Source organism: Phascolarctos cinereus, unplaced genomic scaffold (assembly GCF_003287225.1).
Source record: "Phascolarctos cinereus isolate Bilbo 61053 unplaced genomic scaffold, phaCin_HiC Scaffold_5;HRSCAF=322, whole genome shotgun sequence".
NCBI classification, from domain to species: domain Eukaryota; kingdom Metazoa; phylum Chordata; class Mammalia; order Diprotodontia; family Phascolarctidae; genus Phascolarctos; species Phascolarctos cinereus.
Window position 1 is genome coordinate 270028177 of NW_027555958.1, and position 25802 is coordinate 270053978.

Consider the following 25802-nt stretch of genomic DNA (forward strand, 5'->3'; position numbering starts at 1 on the left):
AAAATTTAGATGAAGGGCAATCAGAATATTGAAGAGCCTAGAATTCAAGCCAAGTGAGGATCAGTTAAAAGAACCATGAATGTTTTAGTCTGGAATGTTAGAAGAAAAGACTCCATGATAGCTGTCTTCAAATATTTGAAAAAAAGACAATTAAATTTATTTTCCCACAGGACTATGTTAGAAGTGATGGGTTTTACAGAGGCAAATTCAGGCTCATGTAATTAAAAAACAAAAACAAACAAGCAAAACTTCCTATCAATTAAAGATGTCCCAAAGTAGAATGGGCTGCCTTAGAGTTGTCAGAATGCCACTAAGAGATTATAGTTAACTAAAAGAGGAACTCCAAGAAATGAGTTCACAAGTAACAGCCAATTCAATGGGAGATAGAAGAAAGAAAAATCCCAACTTTCCTAAAGTAGTTCTATTAGTTGAGAAGAATTGATAATATTCATTTTGTAATATAGAATAATTTGATGTTTTGATCGAACTGGTTGCATTTTTGGTTTGTCTAGGCCTTTGTCTTCAGAAATGAGAGCAAGGAATTTTTTTTTGGTCTTTGTATCTCTTGTGCCTAGCAAAATGTATAGCACATAGTAAATATTTGATAAATGCTTATTGATTTTTATAGTATGTACATATACACGTCTAATTTATGTGTAAATGTGTTAACATCTGTAAAAGGAAGTTTCTTCTATTTGTACATCATAATACAAATATGTAGCAGTATGAACCTAATCAAGTTTTGGTTCATGATTTCCATGGTAATGGATTTGTCTGAGTATGTTTACTTTTTTTGACATTTCTTGCTCTGGATGAAATTTGTCAGTCTGTCAGTAAACATTTATTAAGCACTTACTATGTGCCAGGCACTGGGCTATGTTTTGGAGATACAATGAAAAGTCGAAGAGCATCCTTACACCTGAGGAGGTAAAAATCTAATGGGAGAGACAAAATACAAATAACTACATATAAACAAATTACAGAATAAATTGGAAATAATTAATAGGGAAGGCACTAGAATTAAGAGAGATTAGGAAATGCTTCCTGCAGAAACTGAGATTTTAGCTGGGACTTGAAAGAAGCCAGGGAAGCCAGAGGCAGAGATGAGGAAGGAGAGCATTCCAGTCATGGGAGAATAACCAGTGAAAATGCCCACCATCAAGAGATAGAGTGTCTTCTTAGAGGAATAGCAAGGAAGTCAGTGTCACGAATCAAAAAGTATTCAGGGGAAGGGGATATTAAAGTATAAGAAGACTGAAAAGTGTGAGGGGCTAAGTTATGAATAATAGATTTTGTACTAGATCATGGAGGTGATAGGGAATTACTGGAGTTTATTGAGTAGAGCGGTAGAGTGACATGATTGTGCCTGTGCTTTAGGAAAATCACTTTAATGGGTGGATGGAGGATGGATTGGAGTGGGAAGAGATTTGAGGCAGGCAGACTCACCCGCAGCCTATTTGCAATAATTAAGGCGTAAAGTGAAGAGGGATGGCCCCTAGAGTGGTAGCAGTATTTAAGGAGAGAAGGGAGCTTATATAAGAGATGTTACAAAGTTATAGTCAACAGATTGGATATGAAAGGATGAGAGATAGTAAGGAGTCAAAGATGACACCTAGGTTGTGAGCCTAGGGGAGCTGTTAGTGGGACTTTTGTGGTGGGAATTGGCTGAAATATGATTTTAATGGTAGAACTAAAAGTGAATTTGATAATGAACTTCTTAGCTTGTATGTTTCTGATTTATGCCTTAGCTTTTGGATTCTGGTTCATGGAGTAATCTAAGAAAAAAATGTAATACAATTAAAGTTGGCATCCTATCTCTGACATTCTACACTTTCTAGGTAGTCCTAACTTATTCCATGGTTTTAAAAAACTCTTCTAATGTCAGATATGATTGTACCCCAGTTAGACATGATTCTTTCCCCTCTTTCATACCCCCCCACTTTGTTTCTATTGCTGTTAAAGCATTTATATTCTTTCATGTTATAATTGCTACCTAGATTACTACTGGATATAAATATACTTCTTAAGACTATAAATTCTATCTTAGTCATGTCTAAGGTAAGATCATAAGATCATAGATTTAGAGCTGGGATTCAGTGGACCTACAAGTCCACTATAAAACTCATTTTTATAGATGAGAAAAATAAGACCTAGGAAAGTTGAGTGACTTGTTCAAGATCACAAGTAGGGGAACTTGGTTTTGAATGCAGTGCCTTTAACCAAAACTTTGGTGTTCTTTTCAACTTTTCCACACTGCTACCATCTTTTGATTTCCTCTCAGATGTATAACTTATGATATGTAACACTTTTGTAAAAAGCAGTGCCTCGTACATAGTAGGCATTTTGAATGTTTCTTTCAGTGGGATTGAAATTATTGACTGAGAATAAAAAGTCCTATAGTGAGGAAAACATATCCTTATTTTCCAATTGTGATGATATTTTTCAATTTTCAGAGTACTTTTTAATGTTTGCAGCCCTTCTAAGAAGTAACAACAAAAATAATTATAACATTTCCAAAACATTTTAGATGTCTCAAAGTCCTTCACATACATTATTTTGTATTCTTCCTCATAATTCTCCTGGGAGGTTGGTAGCTTTATTATCCCTATTTTACACTTCAAGGAAACTGAGGCATACAGCTGTTAAGTGAATTGTTCACTGGTCACGCAGCTAATATGTGTCTTAGGCAGAATTGAAACCCAGGTCTTTTTCACTCCCAGTCCAGCACTTCATGCATTGTACTACTCAACTGAGTTAGTCCATTTTGTAATTAAGATTGTTGTTTGTCTTCTAACTATTAATGTAATTTAAAATTTCTTTAAGGCAACATTTTAAAATTTTAATTATTTTCCTGTGAAAAAAGAGCGATTTTCTCTTCTTACCTTGTCCTTCTATTATATAAGAAACCCCCTAAATATACAATACATAGTCAAGCAAAACAAATTCCTACATTGATCATGTCCAGGAAATATATATTTCATTCTACACTCTGAATCCATTACATCTGTCAAGAGTGAAGTGGTGTTATAATTGGTCATTTGGAATTATTGGTCTTTGTGTTTTTATATAATAATAATGCTATACAAATTGTTCCACTTATTCTGCTCACTTCATCTGTTTCATTTTATACAGTATTTCTCAGGTTTCTCTGAAAACACCAACATTTTTCTTATATGGGTGGTTGTCTTTCATGAGTTAATTTGTCAGAACACCAGTTGGCATAATTATGGGTGCTGAATTTCCTCATAAGGAGCATAAGTTTTAGGTTACAGGCTCTCTCTGCAAAGTCTTCTATACTTTTTAATATCTGTTCTTACCTCTGTAACTATTACAGTGTTTAACTGGATCTGGGTGCATTCTATGCTAATATGTTTCTAACTTCTATCTGTAGAAAGGCAAGGGACAAATCCAGAAAATGAATATTACAGATTTTTGTCATTTTTACTTTACTTTTCACATACTTTAGTATATATAGATGAATAATGTCATCACTTCTTGCCTTGAGTGTGGCATGACAGACTGGTGGAATGATAGTCTTGTTTATTTAGTTTCTAGTTGGGGAAAGCTATGACCAATATCAAAAGGAATTCTGAGTTTTATAGAGTAATATATATATATTTTGGAATGCATTATGACTTTAAAATTTCTTCTACTGCAACAGGCCCGCTACAAACAAAGTCTCGATCCAACAGTGGATGAAGTCAAGAAGCTTTGCACATCCCTACGCCGAAATGCCAAGGAAGAACGGGTTCTCTTCCACTACAATGGGCATGGTGTACCAAGGCCCACAGTGAATGGAGAGATCTGGGTCTTCAACAAGGTTGGTGAGCTTTAAGTAGGCCTATAAACTGAGTTTCCTACTTTTTTTTTTAAAGTTGCTATCATCTTTCTCAAATCACCATAGTTATCCCAGTTGTCTCTCCCCTTTTCCCTCTCAGGGAAATTTGTGACAAATCATATATATGTTTTTAGAGAGGAACAAGAAGTCAGAACAATTGATTGAAAAATTCTGCAAAAATGTGCAATGTGTAATGCCAGTAGACTATTTACATCCAAAAAGAGGTAGGTTAGAGCTATCTTCTCATTTCTCTTCATTGAAGTCCTGCTTAATCTTTATAATTTTGTTACATTTACTTTTGATTTTTTGGTGTGGTGTTGTTCTTTCCATTTCCATTGTTGTAGTTGTTCCAAACTGTCTTCTTATTTCTTGTCTTGCTTTTCCCACTGCCTTTCAAACATTTTGAACTGGATGTTCAACAGACAACTTAAACTTACCATGTCCAGAACTGAAATCATTATCTTTCTCTCCAAAATTTCCCCCCCTCATACCTTCTTTATTACTCTTGAGGTCAACATCATCCTCCCAGTTTCTCCCACTCACAGCCCAGAAGTCATCCTTAACTACTCATCTATCGCTCCCAATACCTTAATCTGTTGCCAAGACCTGTTGATGTCACCTTTTTAATATCACTCAAACATACCCCCTTTTCTCATCTGACACTGCCATTATTCTAGTATGGGCCTTCGTTACCTCACCTCTGGACTATTTTTGGTGGATCTGCCTATCTAAAGTCTCTCTTCATGCCAGTCCATCCATGAAGCCACTAAAGTGATTTTTCCTAAAATATAGGTCTGACTATGTCACCCCTTATTCAATAAACTCCAATAGCTCCCTTTTATTTCCAGAATCAAATGTAAAATGCTCTGTTTAGCATTCACAGGCTTTCATAACCCAGTTCCCTCCTAACTTTCCAGTGTTCTAATACCTTATTCTCCATCACATACTCTTTGATCCAGTGACACTGGCCTCCTGGCTGCTCGAGGAACAGGATGCTCTATTGCTTTGCTCTGGGTATTTTGTCTGGCTATCTTTCATTCCTGGTCTCCCTCCTCTTCTCCAACTACTGACTTTCCTTTCTTTAAGTACAATCACAATCCCATCTTTTACTGGAAGCCTCACTCAACTCCTCTTAATTCTAGTGTATTCAAGATTTATGAACCAAGGTAAGATGGATGTGGTCAAACAGGAGATGGAAAGATTAAACATCGACATTTTAGGTGTCAGTGAACTTAAACGGGCAGGAATGAGTGAATTTAATTCAGATGATCACTACATATACTACTGTGGGCAAGAATAACTTAGAAGAAATGGAATAGCCCTCATAGTCAATAAAAGGGTGAGAAGAGAAGTACTGGGATATAATCTCAAAAATGACAGGATGATATCTGTTCAAATCCAAAGCAAACCATTCTGCATCATGATAACAGAAGTCTGTACTCCAATCACTGATGCCAAAGAAGCCAAAGTTGATCTATGAAGTTTTACAACATCTGTGAAATTCTTGAAGACTTACACAATATTGAAAACAGCATTGGTCTTATAGTTAGAAAAATCATAATAGCACTTTGGACAGCTAGGTGGTTCAGTGGATAGAGCATTGGCCCTGAAGTCAGGAGGACCTGAGTTCAAATCTGGCCTCAGACCAAACCCTTGACCTTGGGCAAGTCACTTAACCCCAATTGCGTAAAAAAAAAAAAGAAAAGTCCATCATATTGGGGCAGCTAGGTGGTGCACTGGATAGAGCACCAGCCCTGAAGTCAGGAGGACCTGAGTTCAAATCCGGCCTCAGACCAAACACTTAAAACTTACTAGCTGTGTGATCCTGGGCAACTTAACCCCAATTGCCTAAAAAAAAAGAAAAAGAAAAAAATATATTAAAAAAAAGAAGGCTTATACAATATCTTCTAGGAATAACATCATAAAAAGATGTCACATTCATCTTTGGGGATTGGAATTCCAAAGCAGGAAATCAAAAGATAATTGGAATAACAGGCAAGTTTGGCCTTGGAATATAAAATGAAGCAGGGAAGAAACTAATAGAGTTTTGTCAAGATAAGTCGCTGGTCTTAGCAAACACTCTTTTTCAAAAACCCGAAAGTGACACTGCACATGGGCATTGCCAGATGGTCAATATAGATATCAGATTAATTATATACTTTGCAGCCAAAGGTGAAGAAGCTGTATTATACAATCAGTTAAAACAAGACCTGGAGCTGACTGTAGCTCAGATCATGAGCTTCTTGTTGCAAGACTTACACTTAAATTGAAGAAAGTAGGGAAAACCATCAGAGCATATAGGTATGACCTAAATAACATCCATTATGAATATGAAGTGGAGGTGATGAACAGATTTAAGGGATTAGATCTGGTAGATAGAGTGCCTGAAGGACTGTGGACAGAGGTTCACAATATTGTATAGGAGGCAGCAACAAAAAACATTACAAAGAAAAAGAGAGCAAGAAAACAAAATGGCTGTCTGATGAGACTTTACAAATACCTGAGAGAAAGAAAGTGAAAGGTAAAGGAGAAAGGGAAAGATGTACCCAACTGAATGCTGAATTTCAGAGAATAGCAAGGAGAGATACAGTTTTCTTCAATGAGCAATACAAAGAAATAGAAGAGAACAATAGGTTGGAAAAAACAAGATCTCTTCAAGAAAATTAGAGATATTAAGGGAATGTTTTGTGCAAAGATGGCCATGATAAAAGACAAAAATTGTAGGGACTTAACAGAAGCAAAAGAAATTAAGAAGAAGTGGCAACAATTCACAAAGAACTGTACAAGAAAGATCATAATATTGCTGATAACTACTTTCATGTGGTTACTGTGATTAGTCAGACATCCTGGAGAATGAAGTCAAGTGGGCCTTATGAAGCATTGCTAACAATAAGACTAGTGGAGGTGTTGGAATTCCACCTGAGCTATTTACAATCCTAAAAGATGATGCTATTACAGTGCTGCACACTCAGTATGCCAGCAAATTTGGAAAACTCAACAGTGGTCACTGGATTGGAAAAGATCAGTTTATGTCCCAATCCTAAAGAAAGGCAATACCAAGGAATGTTCAAATTACCGAACATTTGTGTTCATTTCACACACCAGCAAGGTTATCCTTATGATTCTGCAAGCTAGCCTTTAGCAACATGTGAACTAAGAATTACCACAAGAACAGGCTGGTTTTTGAAGAGGCAGAAGAACTAGAGACCAAATTGTCAGCATTAGCTGGATTATGGAGAAAACAAAGGAGTTCCAGAAAAACATCTACTTCTGCTTCATGACTACATTAAAGCTTTTGACTCTGTGGGACACAACAAAATGTGGCAAGTCCTCAGAGGTAGGAGTACCAGATCATCTTACTTGTCTCCTGAGGAAGCTGTATGTAAGCCAAGAAGCAACAGAACCAAACATGGAACAATTGACTGGTTTAGATTGGAAAAGGAGTACAACAGGGCTATTTATTGTCACCTTATTTATTTAACTTATATGCAAATTACATCATGTGAAATGACAGGCTGGATGAATCAAAAGCCAGAATTAAGGTTTCTAAGAGAAATATTAACAGTCTCAGATATGCAGATTATACCACTCTGATGGCAGACATTGAAGAGTAATTAAGAAAACTCTTGATGAGGGTGAAATAAAAGCTTTCTTGAAGCTTACCATCAAAAAACCAAAGATCTTGGCAACTGATCCTATCTTCCCAGGGAGAAGAAATGGAAGTAGTGTCAGATTATATATTCTTGGGCTTAAAGATCACTGCAGATGATGACTTCAGCCAGGGAATTAAAAGATGCTTGCTCCTTGAAAGGAAAGCTATGGCAAATCTGGATAGCATACTAAAAAAAGCAGAGACATCACCTTGCTAACAAAGGTTCAAATAGTCAAAGCTGTGGTTTTTCCAGTAACAATATATGTTTGTGAGGGTTGGATTATAAAGAAAACTAAGTACCACAGAATCAACACTTTCAAATTGTGGGTGTTGAAGAAGACTTTTGAGAGTTCCTTGGCCAGCAAGGAGACTAAATCAGTCAATACTTCAAGAAATCAATTCAAGCTGTTCACTGGAAGGTCAAATACTGAAGCCACAGCTTAAATACATTGGCCACATAATGAGAAAACAGGACTCATTGAAAAAGACTCTGATATTGGGAAAGATTGAAGGCAAAAGGAAAAGGGGCCAGCAGAAGATGAAATGGATAACTAGTGTCAGGAAACAATGAACATGAAGCTGGACAGACTTTGAGAGAAAGTAAAAGATAGAAGGGCCTGGTATGCTATGGTCAATGGGGTCATGAAGATTCAGACACAATTGAATGACTCAACAACAACAATAATATTTATCTTGAATATAAATTGTTTTGTATATATTTGTTTACATATTGTCTCCCACGTTAGACACTCAGCAACCTGAAGGCAGGCACTGTCTTTTACCTTTCTTTGTATTCTTAGAGTTTAGCATAGTGAGTGGCACATAGTGTATGCTTCATAGTGATAGTTTGTTAATTGATTGATAGTTAATGTTTGCTTGGCTTAGTTTACTTCAATCTGCATCAGTTCATATAGATCTGTGTTTCTTTGTATAATCAAATACATAATTTCTTACAACACAGGAATATTCCATCGTACTCATGCCATAATTTGTTTAGGCATACCTCAGTTGATGGGCATCTGCTTTGCTTCTAATTCTTAGCTATCACAGAAAGTGCTACTTTAAATATTTTGGAGTATATAGGACTTTCTTCTTATTTATGTCTTCTTTGGGGCATAGACCCAGTAATGAAGTCACTGGTTCAGAGTATAGACATTTTAGTCACTTTATTTACATGATTCCAGATTTCTTTCCAAAATGGTTATACTATTTCACTGTTTCACCAACAGTGTATTAGAGTGGTTATCATTGCATAATACCTCCAACACTTAGTATTGCCAGTTTTTAAAGTCATCTTTATGAACTTCCTAGTGATGAGGGAGAACCTTAGGGTTTCTTTGATTTGCATTTCTTTTATTATCAGTGATTTGAAACATTCTTTCTGCAGAGAAACCTCCTGCAGGTCTTTTCCATATGCTTATTTTGTTGATTCATTAACATTTTTATTTGTCTTAGGAAAATAGTAATACAGTTTGACTAGGGGCATTATATTATTTATTAAATTTAAAATTCTTAATGTCATTTTCTACAGCAGTCAAGGGGTTAGGAGAAGAATAGGTAGATGAATAGTTTGGAGGTAGGATGCATTTTTAAAAATATTTAGAATACTAAAATGTTGGCTATTGTTAACTAAAAAGTCATGACTAATATAAAAAATAATCCTGAGTTGTGTGGCATAGTGCATACGTATAGATTTATCAGGCTGTCATTAGTTGAATATTTATCTGGGATCTTTGAACTAGAACTTCATTAATACCTGTAGATTATTCATTAGTGTTTGAGAGAATGATTACAGTATGATAATACTTTTGAATTAAATTTTTAAAATTGGAGATTGGTATGAAATCTATCCATTTCTTTACTTCTTTTCTTTGTGGGTAAATGTTATTTCTTTAGCATTGACATTGTGTATCTTGGTGGATTAACGAGTGTATTTAAAAGTATATTATCCTTGCATTCTTAGTTTCTCCATCTTGCTAGAAAGAAAGTCCAAATTGGTGATAAAGAGACATTTCCTCTTACTCCCTCTCTTCACCTGAGGGTTACAGGCTAAAATTTCATTTTACTTAGAATAGAGCTGTCCTGGTTTTGGTCTCAAAGGACTTTTGCAGTCCCAGATTTATGCTACTCTTTATGTACTTGGAGTTTTGGAATAAAACTACACATTTAAAATAGGAAAATACCCAAAATAAGCCCCTTCTAGACATATCCCTTTCCATTCTGAAGAGTCCTAACTGTTAACTCTTCCTCCCATTTTACAAATAACAAAACTAGTGTGCTGACACATTAAGTAATTTGTGTAGGCGTATATAGTTAGTACCTCTGTTAGAATTTATACCCAAGTTGTCATGACTCTAAATCCTTTAAATGATGATCACATGATATGGCATTGTGAAATTAGAGGACTTCAGTCTATCACTATTTAATCTAAGTCTGCCTCTGAAACTTCTACCCATGATAGGCCCTCCAATCCACAACTATCTTCTTTTAACCCCTCCCAACAATTACCATTCTCATCTTTTTTATTTTTGCCAATTTGCTAGATATCAAGTGTGAAACTTAAGTATTGTTTTGATTTTCACCTCTCTTAATGGAGCATTTACTATAATTGTTCATAGTTTACAATTCTTTTGAGAAATGTTTGTTCATTTCCTTTGAACATTTGGGAATGACTTTTGGTTTCATGTGTTCATTGTTTATATATATTGGCTGTAAAACCCCATTTGAGAAACTTGATGTAAAAAAAATTTTCTCATTTGATGATTCCCTTTTTATTATGCATGTATTAATTTTGTTTTTATAAAAGCTTTTCAGTTTACTGTAACTAAAATTGTATATTTTTTCTTTTTTAATTGTTTCTTTCCCTTGTTTTGTTAAGAGATCTCCTACTCATAGCTCTGAAAATTATGTGATCTGTTCCTCTTCTAATTTTTTGGTAGTATGATTTTTTTAATATTTCAGTTTTCCTAGCAGTTTTAAAAATTATTAAATAGAATTCTTTCCTAAGTAGTTTATGTTTTGGAGTTTATTAAACAGTCAGTTATTGAGTTTCATCATTTCTGAATTCATCTTTTTTAGTTTGTTGTTTTGATATATTTCTCTGTTTTTTAACCAATACTAAATAAATTTTTTATGACTACTCCTTTGTAAAATAATTTGAGGTTTGGCACAGCTAATCCTTCATTATCCCTTTCTCTTTTCATTATTTCATTTGAAATCCTAAATCTTTTCTTTCCCTAAATGAATTTTGATACTATTTATAATTTTCTCTAAAGCATCCCTTTTGATCATTTGATATAATATTAAAATGATAAATTACTTTTGATAATATTATCATTTTTATTGTATTGGCATGGCTTAGTCATGAGCACTGCATGTTTCTCCAACTATTTAAGTTGGTCTTTATTTCCTTAAGGAGTACTTTGTAATTGAACCTATACAAGTATTTTATGTGCTTTGATAGATTAACACCCAATGTTTTATGCATTTTGTAGTTATTTAGAATGAAGTGGCCCTTTGTATTATTGCGCTTCTTTTAAAAATTCCACAGAAATGTTGATTATTTCAGGTTTATTTTGTAGCTTATAATGTTACTGAAGCTATTAAGTGTGACAAATATTTTTGCTTTTCCCCTGAGATTTTCTAAATAGATCTCATTTCATCATTAGATAAGGATGGTTTTATATTCTCTTTACCCATCTTTGCACCTTTATTTCTTTCTCTTTTCTTCTTATTACTAGTATTTCTAGAACTTAAATAATAACAGAGTGGACATCCTTGCTTTACTCATTTACATATTGGGAAATCTAGTGTGTCCCTATCAGATGTGATGCTTGCTTTTTTAGGTATATACTTTTTGTGACAAAGATCTAACCAAAATCCCTCTACCCCTGAACTCTAGTACAGTCATGACATACAATCTATAATATGTCATAGATTTATTTTCATGCCACTTCCAGTAGCATTGATTGTAGGTTGGAGTAGGTATGATCGCAACACCAAGTGAGAAGAAAATACTTGCATTGGGTTGGAGTATGGTCTCTCTGGTCTCTCCCAGTTTTTAATTCGGGTATCCTATAGAATTATTTGCTATATATTTTAGCCTATTAAGAAATGTTAAATTATTTGTTGAAGTGGAAATGTTGGGAACACTATTACATCAATATTTCATTTCCTTCACCTTTGCTTTCTTGGTAAAGTTATCTACTTTCTTCCTCTCTCCCTTGTTCCACTGTAAAAGACTGCCATGCCACTATAACCTTTTTTTTTTTGTATGGTTTCTTATGCAGTGTTCAATTTTTATTAGTTGGAGGAAGCCCCACATGGATGTAGATTGCTATTCTTCATGTAAATCTTGGTAGCTGGTTTAATGAGTAGCTATGATCACACGCACAAGAACCCCATCACTTAAAAAACTGTTTTCTGTTACCCCAGACTTTTGTACCTTTGGTAGTTGAGTGGTATCACTCATACAGATGATACATATACCCTCCCTGACCTCTTAATAAACTTGTTGTTTTAGTTGGCATACTTTTAAAAATAGATTTGAGCCACCTGCTTGAAAATTAGCATCTTTTTGTGAACTTTGGCAGTAATTTTTAAAAAAAAATTTCTGGCTATTGGGAAAAACTGTAGTCATATCTTCTAAGTAAATAGGTGGACAATACCCACTTTAGTAGGGAAGAAAAACATTGTTGATATGGGGATGTGTAAGTTAAACACCAAAAGCTTGTCAGTGATCTGGAGGCTTCTTGATTAGATGAGAGAGCCTATAGTTATCAAAAGGATGAATATCAAGAGAATATAATATCAAGGTCCACAAATCCTAACTTGGAGCCTACTGGTAAGCATTAGAGTGAAAAAGGCCATTTCTGAGGATGACAGGATGATTCATATGAGTGTGAGTCAATTCAGCCCAAAGAATGTTAACTATAAGTCTAGCTTAATTTACTTACTTTTCACCTAACTTTTCATTTTCTATAATTGCCTTAAATTTGTATGTCATACTCATTTAAATACCTTGTTCTCTTGTGGTTAAACCACTCCTTTAAAAAAGATGCATCATGACCAGATGGTATTGGTAAAATTTCCTACTGGAAAACATTATAGGTGCTGGTGCCAGTGCACCAAGGGATAGTGGTAGTAACAAAGCAATGGCATGCAGAGTAACGATATCAGTTTTCTGAATCAGGAAGACACCTTAATGGTTAGGGCCTAGCCTCATGACCAAGACAAATAGTTGTTTAGTATCTCATGTTAGGGTTTTTAGATTAGCAGAGCTTATATTATAGTAAGATGAAGTGCTAGATCTAAAGGTCAGAGTTTCTTAAACTTCAATCTGAGAATGATCTGATTCCTCAGGAGGCCAAATTCCTAATTTTGACCTAGGGCTAGCTAGGCCTTAATCCATGCTATTTGTATATAAATCTGTATATTTGCAGATAGCTACTACAAATGTAGAACTCATGCTCAATTAATACATTTGACATTTTCTAGTGTATCTCTTATGTAGTTGTTTGCATTCTATTTGGGTTATAGGGGATAGCAAAGGGATTGTCTTCTCCTTGATGTTAATTATAGCACTAGTCAGTGGAATTGCAGCTCTCTGCCAGAGACTCAGCAAGTATTTTCTCTGCCTTTATGCCAGAGGCCATTATGTTTCCAGTAGGATTGTGTGACTCTGAGATCCTCTCTTTTATGGCAGTAATATATTTATGAGGGATTTTGCATTCCACAGTCTGACATGTAGATTAAAAAGGATAAAGCCTTCAGGAAGTATTATTTCAGCCTAAATCATTTCAACTAAAAAACTCTCAAATCTCAAGCTGTTTTATTTTACTCATGGTTCATTTTCCCAAGGGATCCATAAGAAAGTCTAAAGCAATTTAGATTAAAGATACTAATAGGTCAGTAGTCACATTAACCTAATATTAGAAAAACCCATAGCTTCCATATTTTCCTGCATTTAGTTTTTCAGAACTCCTGTTTGCTATTATACTAGTGCCTCTGTGGATAGCTTAATCTTCTAAGAGTGTTCTGTGAAGTAAGGCTAGTTTTTTGATAAAGATAATTGTAATGAGTAAATGATTTAAATCATTCTTCCTTTGTTTGCAATGAAAATATCTTGTATATGTTTTTTAAGAAGAAAAAGAGAAATACCTTAATGAGAGTTGTCTGTGTCTGATTACTGCTGGAGAAGTAACATATCTAAGGCTCTTTTGAGAATGCTGTTAACAATATTATATAGTAGGTAAGGAACTGGACTTGGAGTCAGGAAGACTTTTGGTTTAGAATCTACCACTGGGGTTTCTTCAACAATCTGCAACTACAGCAGGGAGTGGGTGAGGCCGGGGATGGGGGGTGAGGGGAGCAGAGCAGACAATACTTGAACATCACTCTCATCTGAAATGGTTAAAGGAGGAAAGAATACATATAAACACACTGTTGAGTACAGAAGTAGATCTTATCCAAAAGGAAATAGGAGGGAAAGGGACTAATTGAAAGAAGGAGAATAAGAGGGTGGATAGATTAAGCTAAGCATTAGTTGAAAGCAAAATAAACTCTTAAACGGAGGACTGAGTAAAAAGAGAAAGATAAGTAAAAGATAATAGGATGGAGGAAATACACAGTTAGCAATCATAATCATGAATGTGAAAGGACTAAGTTCACTCATAAAATGGAAGAAGATAACAGAATGGATTAGAAATCAGATTCCAACAATATGTTGTTTCTAAGAAACACTTGAAACAGAAAGTCTGGAGCAGAATTTATTATGCTTCAGCTCAAGAGAAAAAAAGATAGGTAGCAATCCTAATTTCAGACTAAGTGAAAGCAAAGATACACCTAATTAAAAGAAACAAGCAAGGAAATTACAATTTGCTAATACCATAGACAATGAATTAATATCAATATTAAACCTATGCACCAAATGGCATGGCATCTAAATTTGTTAAGGAAGAGTTAATATAACTCACAGGAATAGACAGTAAAGTTACAGTAATGAGAAACCTCAGTTTACTCTCTTTCAGACTTAGATACATCTAAGCAAAAAAAAAAAAGATAGAAATTACAGACCTGAATAGAGTGTTAGAAAAGTTATTGAATGGGAAAGAGTCTATATTTATTTCCCATCTGTGCATGGTAACTTCACAAAAATTGAGTATTAGGGCATAAAAACCTCACAAAAACAGAAAAATTCATTATTTACAGGCCATGAATAAAAATTATATTCAATAAAGACTAGTTGAAGCAAAGATCAAAAATTAATTAGAAACTAAATAACTATTCTAAATAATGAATGGGCCAAAAAAAAATCATAGAAATGATTAGTAATTTCATTAACATTAATGACAACAGTGAGACAACAGATTGGTGAGATCCAGCCAAATTTATGTCTAAACACTTATAAGTAAAAGAAAGAAAGAACAAGTCAGCAAATTGGATATGCAACAACAACAATAACAAACCCTAAAAAAAATTTTAAAAGATGCCAATTAAAAACCAAAATAGAAATCCTGAAAATCAAAGGAAAGATTAACAAAATTAAAAATAAAAAACAAACAAATAAAATGAACAACAGTTATCCCTTCCACATCATGAATTTCCCCATCATGGTTTCAATATCTTGCAAGTTGGCATAAGAAATTAAATGGAAATTTTTGGAAGTTTTGTGGAAGTGACAGATAACATACAAAGGCTAGCAGATGACACAGAAAAAATTTAGAAATGCAGAAATGCTGAATTGTTATAAAAAGACATTCCTGTGGACTGTTGCATCATATGAGAAAAAGCTAAGTCCTTATATGATTTCCTAAAAGAAAATTAGGGTGAAGAGTCTACGCCTACGGATTTTCTAAGTCATGAGGGTGCCATACACCTAACTCCTGTGTGGCAGAAGGGATAACTAAAATACATAATGCTAAGAGCTTTTTTTTTTTTGGAGGGGGGGAGGGAGAGCAATTAGTAAAATAGAACAGCCATTGCCTAGTTTGATTTTTTTTAAATGTGGAAAACCAAATTGCCAGTATCAGAAATGAAAAAGGCGAATTTATAACCAATGAATAAGAAAAAAAGCAATTATTAGTAGCTGTTTTGCTCATCTTTATGCCAATAAAGCTAACAATTAAATGAAAGTAAATATTTACAAAAATATAAATTGCCCAGTCTTACAGAACAAGAAATAGAGTACTTCAATAACTTTTTTAGAAAAAGATATTCAACAAGCTGTAAATTAACTCCCAGAAAACTCTCAGGTCAAGACGGATCTATAAGCAAATACTACCAAACATTTAAAGAACAACTAATTCTAATATATATAAACTGTTTCCAAAAATATAGGTAAAGAAGGAGCCCTACTGAATTCCTTCTCTGACACAAATATGATCTTGATACTCAAACCATGGAGAGCAAAACCAGAAAGAAAACTCTAGACCAATTTCCCTAATGAATAGCCATACAGAAAATTTAAATATAATACCAGTAATGATATTACAGCAGTAGATCACCAAGATCATACATGAATTTATATCAGCAATATAGGATTGGTTCAATATTAGGAAAATTATAAGCATAATTCGCTATATTAGTAACAAATAACAATCATATCATTATTTCAGTAGATAAAATACAATGTCCATTCTTGTCAAAAACACTATAAAGCATAGGAATAAATGGAGGTTTCCTTAAGATAAGTAGTATCCATCTAAAATTAAAGGTAATGGGAATAATCTGTGAGGAGCCATTCCATTAAGATGAGGGGTCAAACAAGGATGTCCATTATATTGTCCTAGAAATGTTAGCTGTAGCAATAAGATTTTTTTAAATGAAAAGAATAGGCATAAGCAACAAGAAAACAAAACTATTACTTTTTGTAGATGATATTATGATTTATTGTAGAGTCCTAGAGTCAACTAAAAACTAATCAAAAGACAATGAATAACTTTAGCAAAGTTGAAAGATCTAAAATAAAACCACATAAATCATCCACATTTCTGTATTTTACCAAGTCCCAGCAGGAAGAATTAGAAAAATTCTATTTATATAGACAGTATAAAATACTTCTGAGTCTACCTGCAAAGACACACAAGAACTATATGAACACAGTTACAACACGCTTTTCACACAAATAAAGATAGATATAAATAATTACAGAAATATAATCACTTATTGGTAGACCAAGCCAATCAAATAAAAATTACAATACTACCTAAGTAATTTACTTATTCAGTACCATACCAATTAAACTACCAGAGAATTACTTTCTAGGGCTAGAATAAAAAATAATTTATTTAGAGGAGCAGAAGATCAAGGATATGAAGGGAATCAATGGAAAATGGGGGGGGGGGGAAGGAAAGGGACTACCAATACCAGATCTCGCACTATACTGTAAAGCTGCAATTATTGAAACAGTTTGGTACTAAGTAAGAAATAGAGAGTTTTTTCAGTGTAACAGGTTTGGTATACAATATTTAGAAACAAGTGAGCATAGTAACTCACTGTTAAATGAATCCAGAGATCCCAGATATTAGGCCAAATCCCACTATTTGACAAAAACTGTTGGGAAAACTGGAAAGTAGTCTGGCAGAAACCTTGTATAGGCTAACATTTCACTATATTCCAAGGTAAGCTCAAAATGAGTAAATTATTTAGACATAAAGGGTGATATAAGCAGATTAGTGGAGTGTGAAAATTACATATTAGATTTTTGGATAGGGGAAGAGTCATAATGAAACCAGATAGAGAGGTTAACAGGATTGCAAAATAGATAATATTGATTATATAAAATTTAAAATCTTTTACATGAACAAAATCAGTTAAAATTAGAAGAAAAGCAGGAATCTGGGAAAACATTTTATTGCAAGTCTCTCTTATAAAAGTTTTGTTTTTTAAAATATATAAGAAGCCTACTGAAATTTACAAGAAAAAGAACTATCCCCTAATTGATAAATGGTCAAGGGATATGAATACACAGTTTTCAGAGGAAGATATCCAAGCTATCAATAGCCATATGAAAAAATGCTCTAAATCATTCATACATAATTGGAGAAATACTAATTAAAACAACTTTGAGATACCATCTCACACCCATCAAATCTATTAAGATGGTAAAAAAAGAAAATGACTTGGGTGGAGAGGATGTAGGAAAACAGATCCAGGTCCATCAATGTACTTTTGGTGGATCTATGAAGTAGTCCAACTGTTTTGGAAAGCAATTTCAAACTATGCCCATAGTTTTTAAATTGTGCATATTCCTTGACCCAGCAATACTGCACTTAGGTCTATTTCCCAAAGAGATCAAAGAAAGAAGAAAAAGACATATATGTACAACAATATTTACAGCATCTCTTTTTGTGATAGCAAAGAATTGGAAACTGAGGAATGCCTATCAATTGGGGAATGACTGAAGAAGTTTTGGAAAGCTGTATGGAATGATGAAAGTGATTTCATTAAAACCTGGGAAAACTTGTGTGAACTAATGTAACATGAGTTGAGCAGAACTAGGAGAACAGTTTGTACAGAAAAGCAATTTCCTTTCTTCCTTCCCTCCTTCCCTCCTTCCCTCCTTCCCTCCTTCCCTCCTTCCCTCCTTCCCTCCTTCCCTCCTTCCTTCCTTCCTTCCTTCCTTCCTTCCTTCCTTCCTTCCTTCCTTCCTTCCTTCCTTCCTTCCTTCCTTCCTTCCTTCCTTCCTTCCTTCCTTCCTTCCTTCCTTCCCTCCTTCCCTCCTTCCCTCCTTCCTTCCTGATATAGCTAATGCTGGAATTTGCTATGAATTACTATACTTTTTTGTAATGGATTTTCTTTTTCTTGCCTTGTCAATGGGTTAGTGAGGGACAGAGGGAATAGAGATCAAGAAAAATCAGAACTGAAAATAAAATTGAATTTAAGGGAGGGGAAAGACTATTAGTTTATATGACCCTGAGCAAGTCACTTTAAATGTCAACCTCAGTTTCTTTATCTGTAAAGTGGGGATAATGATATTTGTAGCACCTATATTCCAAGGTTTTGGTGTCTATGTCAAACATTAAAAACACTGTATAATTTTTTTTCAGTCACCTGTCATGGATTTTCAGATTCATAGAGATAACAAAGAAAAGGTCACATTTTCCGTTTTTTCTACTTCTTTTTCTTTTTAAGTTTTTCTGCAAAACAACAACAACAACAACAACAAACAAAAACCCATAAAACAAAACCAAAAAAGCCAGAATTGTTCACTGCAGGGTAAAAGCTGTAATTCTCTAGGCAAGTCACTGAAAGACTACATGGCTATAATTCCATTCTTCAGTTTGACAAACAGTATTTGCTTTTTTGAGATAGGCTCATACGATTTGGGATGTCTGAGTTTTCCAACAGAGGTAGCCCTTGAAGTAATTTTTCTTATTTTACAGTAGTTAATGAAGTAGATGTTCTCCACCTCCCCACCCCCCCCACTCCCTGGAAGTGAAGTAATATAGTCTTCTAAGCTGTTACAGGATTGCTAGTCTGAACAAATGCACATTTGATATTTTAAAGGAAATATTCATTTTATTCAAGGGAAACAACTTATTCATTTATAGATAGTTACCATGAATATGATGTAGAAGAGAGGAGAGACTGGCAGACTATTTTAGGAGGGGCCCCACAGAGTTTTTATGTCTTGGTAGTGTCACCAGATTTCCCTGGTATGGTTTTCATCTTTATATATTGAGTAACTTAGGTGTTCAAAGTTGATCCAGTTTTGAGGAGCTGACAAACACTTAAGCCAAACTTAGAAAAGACTAAATAATAAATCAAAATAGCAGGATTTTTTCTTTATTTTGTTTATTATTTTTTCCCTCTATATCTGTGATTTCATCACTATATGTTACTTCTAGTGAGGACTCTATCTCTACTAATTGAGATCAGCAAGTGTCTTGATTTTTCTTCTCAGAGAGTTGTCTTGGACACACCCAGGGTCACATACAGAATTTGTCAGAGGCAGGTCTTGAAACTAAGCCTTCTAAGGCTGGCCCTTTATCCATTATACCATACTGTCTGTTTTTTGTTGATTAATTTATGATAGAAAATAGAGGGGCAGTAGTGGCGCAGTGGATAGAACACCAGCCCTGGAGTCAGGAGGATCTGAGTTCAAATTCAGCCTCAGAAATATAACATTCACTAGCTGTGTGATTCTGGCAAGTCATTTAACCCCAATTGCCTCACAGGAAAAAAAATTTATTTCAGAAATGCTAGTTGTATTGTTCTCATTGATTTACAGTGTTGAAGAGAAACTCCATAGCATACTGCATTGTTTTTATATCTGTTAAAATTACTCCAGGGCATGAACAAAGATGTTGTCATAGATAGAAAGTTGTTTGTCTTACATTCTTTACACACAGTAGGACATTTTTTAAAAAAACCTTTTGTTGTTGTTGTTTAGTTGTTTTTAGTCGTGTCTGACTTTATGATCCCATTTGGGGTTTTCTTGGCAAAGATATTGGAGTGATTTGCCATTTCCTTCTCCAGCTCTTTTGACATATGAGGAAGCTGAAGCAAACAGGGTTAAGTGACTTGCCCAGGGTCACACAGCTAGTAATATCTGAGCTTTTGATTTACTTAATATATTTGAAAGTTGGTATAACTTTGTTTTTTTTAAATATAAAAAATAAATTTAGATTGTAACCCAGAAGGGGAAAACTGTGATAAATTCTTTTAGTTCTTGACTTTATCATAGAATCAGAGAATGTTACAGCTGAAAGGAAACTTTGAGGTTATCTAATCCTAACCCCTCATTTTTCTGATGAGGAAACTTTAGGCCCATAGATGAGAAGTTACTTGCCCAAAATCACTCAGTTGCACATCACATTACACCTGGACTGTCACAACAAATTACTTATTGGGTCTGCCCACCTCAAGTCTCTCCCTACTCCAGTCCATCTTCCATTAATCCACTAAAGTGATGACAATGTGACCCCCTCACCCCACCCCCAACTCAATAAATTCTAATGCCTTCCTATTACTTCCAGGATCAAATACAGAATGTTTAATTTGTTATTCGAAGCCCTTTATAAGGTATGTCCCTCCTGTTGTTCCAGTCTTCTTACACCTTAATCCCTACCCTGTATTCTTTGATCAAGGAACAAGACACTTCATTTCTCAATTCCAGGCATTTTCTCAGGCTATTCCCCATTCCTGGAAAGCTCTCCATCTTCTTTTCCTGCTTCTTATCTCCTTGGCTCCTTTAAGTGCCAACTAAACCCCAACTTCTACTGGAAGCCTTCCCTAATCCCCCTTAATTCTAGTGCCTTCCTCTGTTAATTATTTCCTATTTATCCTGTATATAGCTTGCTTTGTGTGTGTGTTTTTTTTTTAACATGTTATCTCCCCTATTAGATCATAAGCTCCTGGAGTGAAAGCACTGTCTTTTGTCTCTTTTTGTGTACCCAGTGCTTGACATAGTGCCTGGCACAAATGTTTATTGATTAATTGACTCCAGTCCACTGTACTCACCATTCTGATATCCTTCCAAATTGTCTTTTTGTTTTTTGTTTAGATTTTTAGGCATTTGGGGTTAAATGACTTGCCCAGGGTCACACAGCTAGTAAGTGTCAAGTGTTTGGTCTGAGGCTGGATTTGAACTCAGGTCTTTCTGACTTCAGTGCCAGTGCTCTATCCACTGTGCCACCTAGCTACCCCTTAAATTGTCTTTTGATGTTCATTCAGGCATACTAAGGAATGTAGTAAGTAAGAATGACAATTTCTGTTTGTATATGGTTAATAGAATTGTTTTTGTATATTCTGAATGGTGCCTAACATTTAATAATCATGATTTAAAAAAAAGATAGCGTTCATATATTTTGCAATATCTTTCACATTATGGCTCTATAAATCTTTTTTTTAAATCTAATTGTGGGGAATAATTGCACAATTTAGGCTTGTGTAGCAGGTTTCTTCTACGTGGCCAGAACATCAACACAGGTAAGGGTGGGATTTGGTGATGTGGTTGATGAAAAAAAAATTCCTATTCTCTCAATGCTTAAGGTGTGATGCTATATCCCTCCTGGATATGAAATAGAAAATAGAATTGCAGTTTGATATTCAGTGAACTTTTTTTTATGTCTGTTTTGTTTCACCCAAAATGCTGAGGGATATAAAGGAAATATAAAACCTGGGCTCTACTTTTGTTGTCAGTCTGGGTAAAAAAATGACATATGTATCAATATGACAAGAAGAGAATAACAAAAAATCTTTGTTTCAATCAATATAAGATAGCCTATTATAAACTAACTACCAACAAACCTCATGTCATTGTTCAGAACGAACATTCCAAAACAGTATCTGACAACTACCATGTTCCTTGACTAATCCTTTTCATCACTATATTGCTAAACTCACTTTCTTGTCTTTTACCTCTCTAATCTTACATCATCATGGTTTGCTTTGGAACTGGCTTCATTTTTTCTAATGCGCCTTGCCTTTCTTTTTACTAAGTTTTTTTTTTATTTTTTGTTTTTTGTTTTTTTCAGAGTTCATCACTTCTCTTTCTGGAGGTGGATAGCTTTTTACATCATGGGTCCTTTGGAATTGTCTTGGATCATTATCTTAATCAGAGTAGCTAAGTCATTCACATTTGATCATCCTTAAAATATTACTGTTACTATGTACAATGTTCTCCTGGTTTTGCTTACGTCACCTGGCATCAGTTCCTATAAGACTTCCCAGGTTTTTCTGAAGTCGTCCTGCTTGTCATTTTTTATAGGACAGTAGTATTCCATCACTATCATATGCCACAGTTTCATCAGCCATTCCCCACTTGATGAGTATCCCCTTGACTTCTAATTCTTTGCTACCACAAAAAGAACTACTACAAATGTTTTTGTACAAATAGTTCCTTTTCCCATTTCTTTAATATATGTAATAATAGTAGTAATAGTATTGCTCTGGCAGAGGGTTTGCATAGTTTTATAGCTCTTTGGGCATTGTCCAAACTGTTCTCCAGAATGGTTGGACTAGCTCACAAATCCACCAATAGTTAGTGTCCCATTCTTACCACTCTTCTTACTAAGTTGTAAAGAAACCTTGAGGCAGGACAAGAAGCTGTAGCAGCTGACAAAAAAATTAAATACTCATTTTTAGCCATGTTGTCCCTTTACTCTAAGTCTAGGTGCATTAGATTCTCCTTCAGCTTCAACACTTATAATAAGAATATCGAGAGAGAGAGATCAGTAATGAAAATGAGAAGTATTGGGAATTGAGCATGGAAAAGAATCTTTCAAAACATCTATTTTTAATGCCTTGTTAAATTTCAATGGGTGTGATAATAACAATGATGAGAATTTCCTCAAGGCCAATCCTTTGTCTAGGGAGAGAGACAAGAGACAGATAGAGACACACATGGGGGAGGAAAGGGGGAGGAAGGGAAGAGCATGGGAGCATGGCACAGTAAGGAAATGCCAGCCAGTTTATTGTGACAGCAACACCATCTCCCACAAGACTAACTTAGTATGAACTCTAGTGCTGGCCAATTAATTCAAGGTTTTAATGTTAATTGGATTAGCACTGTAGCTAATTTTATAAAGCTACTCCTGAATCTAAGAAGTAGATGAAAAGGCATAGGGCTTCCAAGCGACTCCACTTGAAGCCATTGTGATGACCACCTTGGCAAGGAGGGGCACTTGATCAAGTGCAACTCTTTAAGACTACAAGTTGCAGAGATGGTACTGAAATGCACTGGTAGGGAAAGTTTAGCTATTTCGTAGAAGTTGCTCCCAATAAAGGTGAAATCACAGGTCCGGTCCAAAAAAAAGATCATCACAAATTTGGAAATTTTTTCACCAATTATAGACAAAGGCTTTCTACTTGTTTTTACCAAGGATAACTTTAGTTATAAGTCACATAACATGTTTCCAACAAGTGTAAGGCAATCATAGAGTAATAATTATATCCTTAAACCCAGTTTAGATGAAATAAGGGTTGAAGTTGAGGGGTTCTGCAAAACTGAAAATCCTGAGGTCATTGAAAATGTAAGTTACAAAAAAGTATACCCAAATTACTAATCAGATGATAAACAGCAGTTGATTTTGGAAAAAAAAAAAAGGTGGGCTTACATATATATATATATATATATATATATATATATATATATATATATATGTATATGTATATATATGTATATGTACACATATATATGTACACACCTACCCTTTTAAAAATATATGTATACATATATATATACATTTATATATATACGCACATTTATTTATATATACACATTTATTTATATATATATATACACACACACACACACACACACACACACACACACACACATACATATAAAAATCTGAAAAGCCCTTTTTGCGTTTGATTAATGTGAATCCAACTAACAGACGAAATGCTATTATAGTCTTAAGAATCGTAGCATGAAAGGTGGTAGAACCAAGGAATGCCCATAAGGACACCACTATAGCAGAAGAATCTTGAGGAAGCTATTGAAGGTCTAGGACAATGCATTGCAAATACCTATCACATCTATTTGATAGTACATGTAGTAGAAAAATTGAATGTGATATTCCCTCATTAAAGGGGACTCAAAAAAGGAAACATTTGGAAGGAAATCTGGAAAATAAAGGTCCACCAGAGATTCTAGATTCCCTTATTCAGCTCTTGAAAGTAACAGTTTAAAAATTTTAAAATATATAAGGAATAAAAGCAATATAGAGGACAAAGTAACATTTTAACACCTTTGAAAATATTATAGAGGCTTGAGAAGTGAAGAAATTAAAGTGGAAAAAATCCAGAGGATAGAGGATGTAGAAAATCTCTGGTTCTCTGTGTTTATGGGAGAAAAGTTAAATCCAGTCAAGTAAGAAATAGAAAGTTTGTGCACCACTTTTAATATATTGGACAACAGAATTGAAACCCTGCCTTATTGAGATCTATAAGTATTATTTCTAGAGATTGAAATAATTCACAATTATTATTTCGCAGTGATTATTACATACCAGCAAAGCACTTTACCAGCTTTCTCTCTGATATAAGCCTGTTCTCACTTTTCTTACCAAAAAATAAGACCATTAGTGGCCCTTCCAAATATGGTCCAGTTTATATGTAAGTATACTTGAAACAAAGCATTCAAAATTTTGTCATTTTAAGAAATATGTAAGTTCATGAAAGCAACATATTATTTGAGGGAGGAAATGGATGTTGCAGTCTTGACAGGTTCCAAGGATTTTTTTTTATTAATTGCATAATTATTGGCAAAGCTACTCATAAGCACGATAACTCCACCCATTCTTAATTATTATAAAGGTTTTGTCTCAGGCACATACTTATGAAATATACATGTACCACAAATATATACAATAGTCCCAAGTATAGTTAGAATGCTAGTGTATTTGTCGTCCAAGTGGTTTCTTTTAAAAACAGACAATGTCACTAACATAGTGATGTCAAGAAAATTAATGTTAAATGTGATTTTTTTCAGGGAAGCAGTTTAAACATATGATAGTTCTGCCTATCCTTAAATCTATTATCATCTCACCTAAATTTGAACTACATGACTTCTAAGTTAAAGAAAGATTAGGACCAAGTATCTTATTAATTACTTCATGTACACAAATAACAGAACTTCATTTGGTCTCAATAAGTATAAAATTCTTAATGTGCACCAAGGAAAGATAGCAGCTGGGGACTTCAAGCTAGCCAATTGACTTGACTGCATCTTAAAAGCTATGTCTGTAACTAATGTCATACTGGAGAATCATAGAGCACAGGGTATTGAACAATTCATAAAAACTTCCTTAAGAATTGTGTCTTACATAGTGATCCTCTTCCTTATAACTTCTCTGTATTTGTTATCAGCAAAAACAACATTTGTTGACTTTACTAGGCATTATTGAAGGGATGATAGAAACAAAGTAAAAGTCTTACCTACAAGGAGTTTGCAGTATGGTAGGAGGCAAAATGGACACGTAGAACTCACACATGAAAATATTTTGAACAGCAACAAACAGTCTGAGGTAGTGGGCCATAGTCATGGGACCTGACTACTAACAAACTTAGTGACATTTGAAAAATCACCTGATTTTTCTGGAGTTATTCATCTCCAAAATAAAAGTGTTAGACAAGCTAAAGTTCCTTCTAACCTCCATATTTCTATAATTCTGTTGTTCTAAGAGATGGTTTCTTCTTACTTGATCTCTCATTCTCATTTTCTTCTTTTTTGGAAGAGGGCAGGGGGTCCAGTTTACTGTTGTGTTATAGCACATACTATTGGTATATATAATATAGGTCGCAATTCATTTGTTAAGTGCCTGGTACATGCACATTGTTTTATTTGGTACCGTAAATCATAAA

The 25802-nt window shown here is 34.4% G+C and overlaps 1 protein-coding gene across 5 annotated transcripts in view; it reads left to right on the forward strand.

Moving 5' to 3' along the window:
- Window positions 1-25802, forward strand: part of RPTOR (regulatory associated protein of MTOR complex 1) — a 508936-nt gene that overhangs the window by 175895 nt on the left and 307239 nt on the right. For all 5 annotated transcript variants that reach the window (XM_078155853.1, XM_078155851.1, XM_078155852.1 and 2 more), the window contains exon 4: window positions 3662-3820. In XM_078155853.1, the coding sequence (XP_078011979.1) occupies window positions 3662-3820 (159 nt within the window). The remainder of the gene's footprint in view (window positions 1-3661; window positions 3821-25802) is intronic.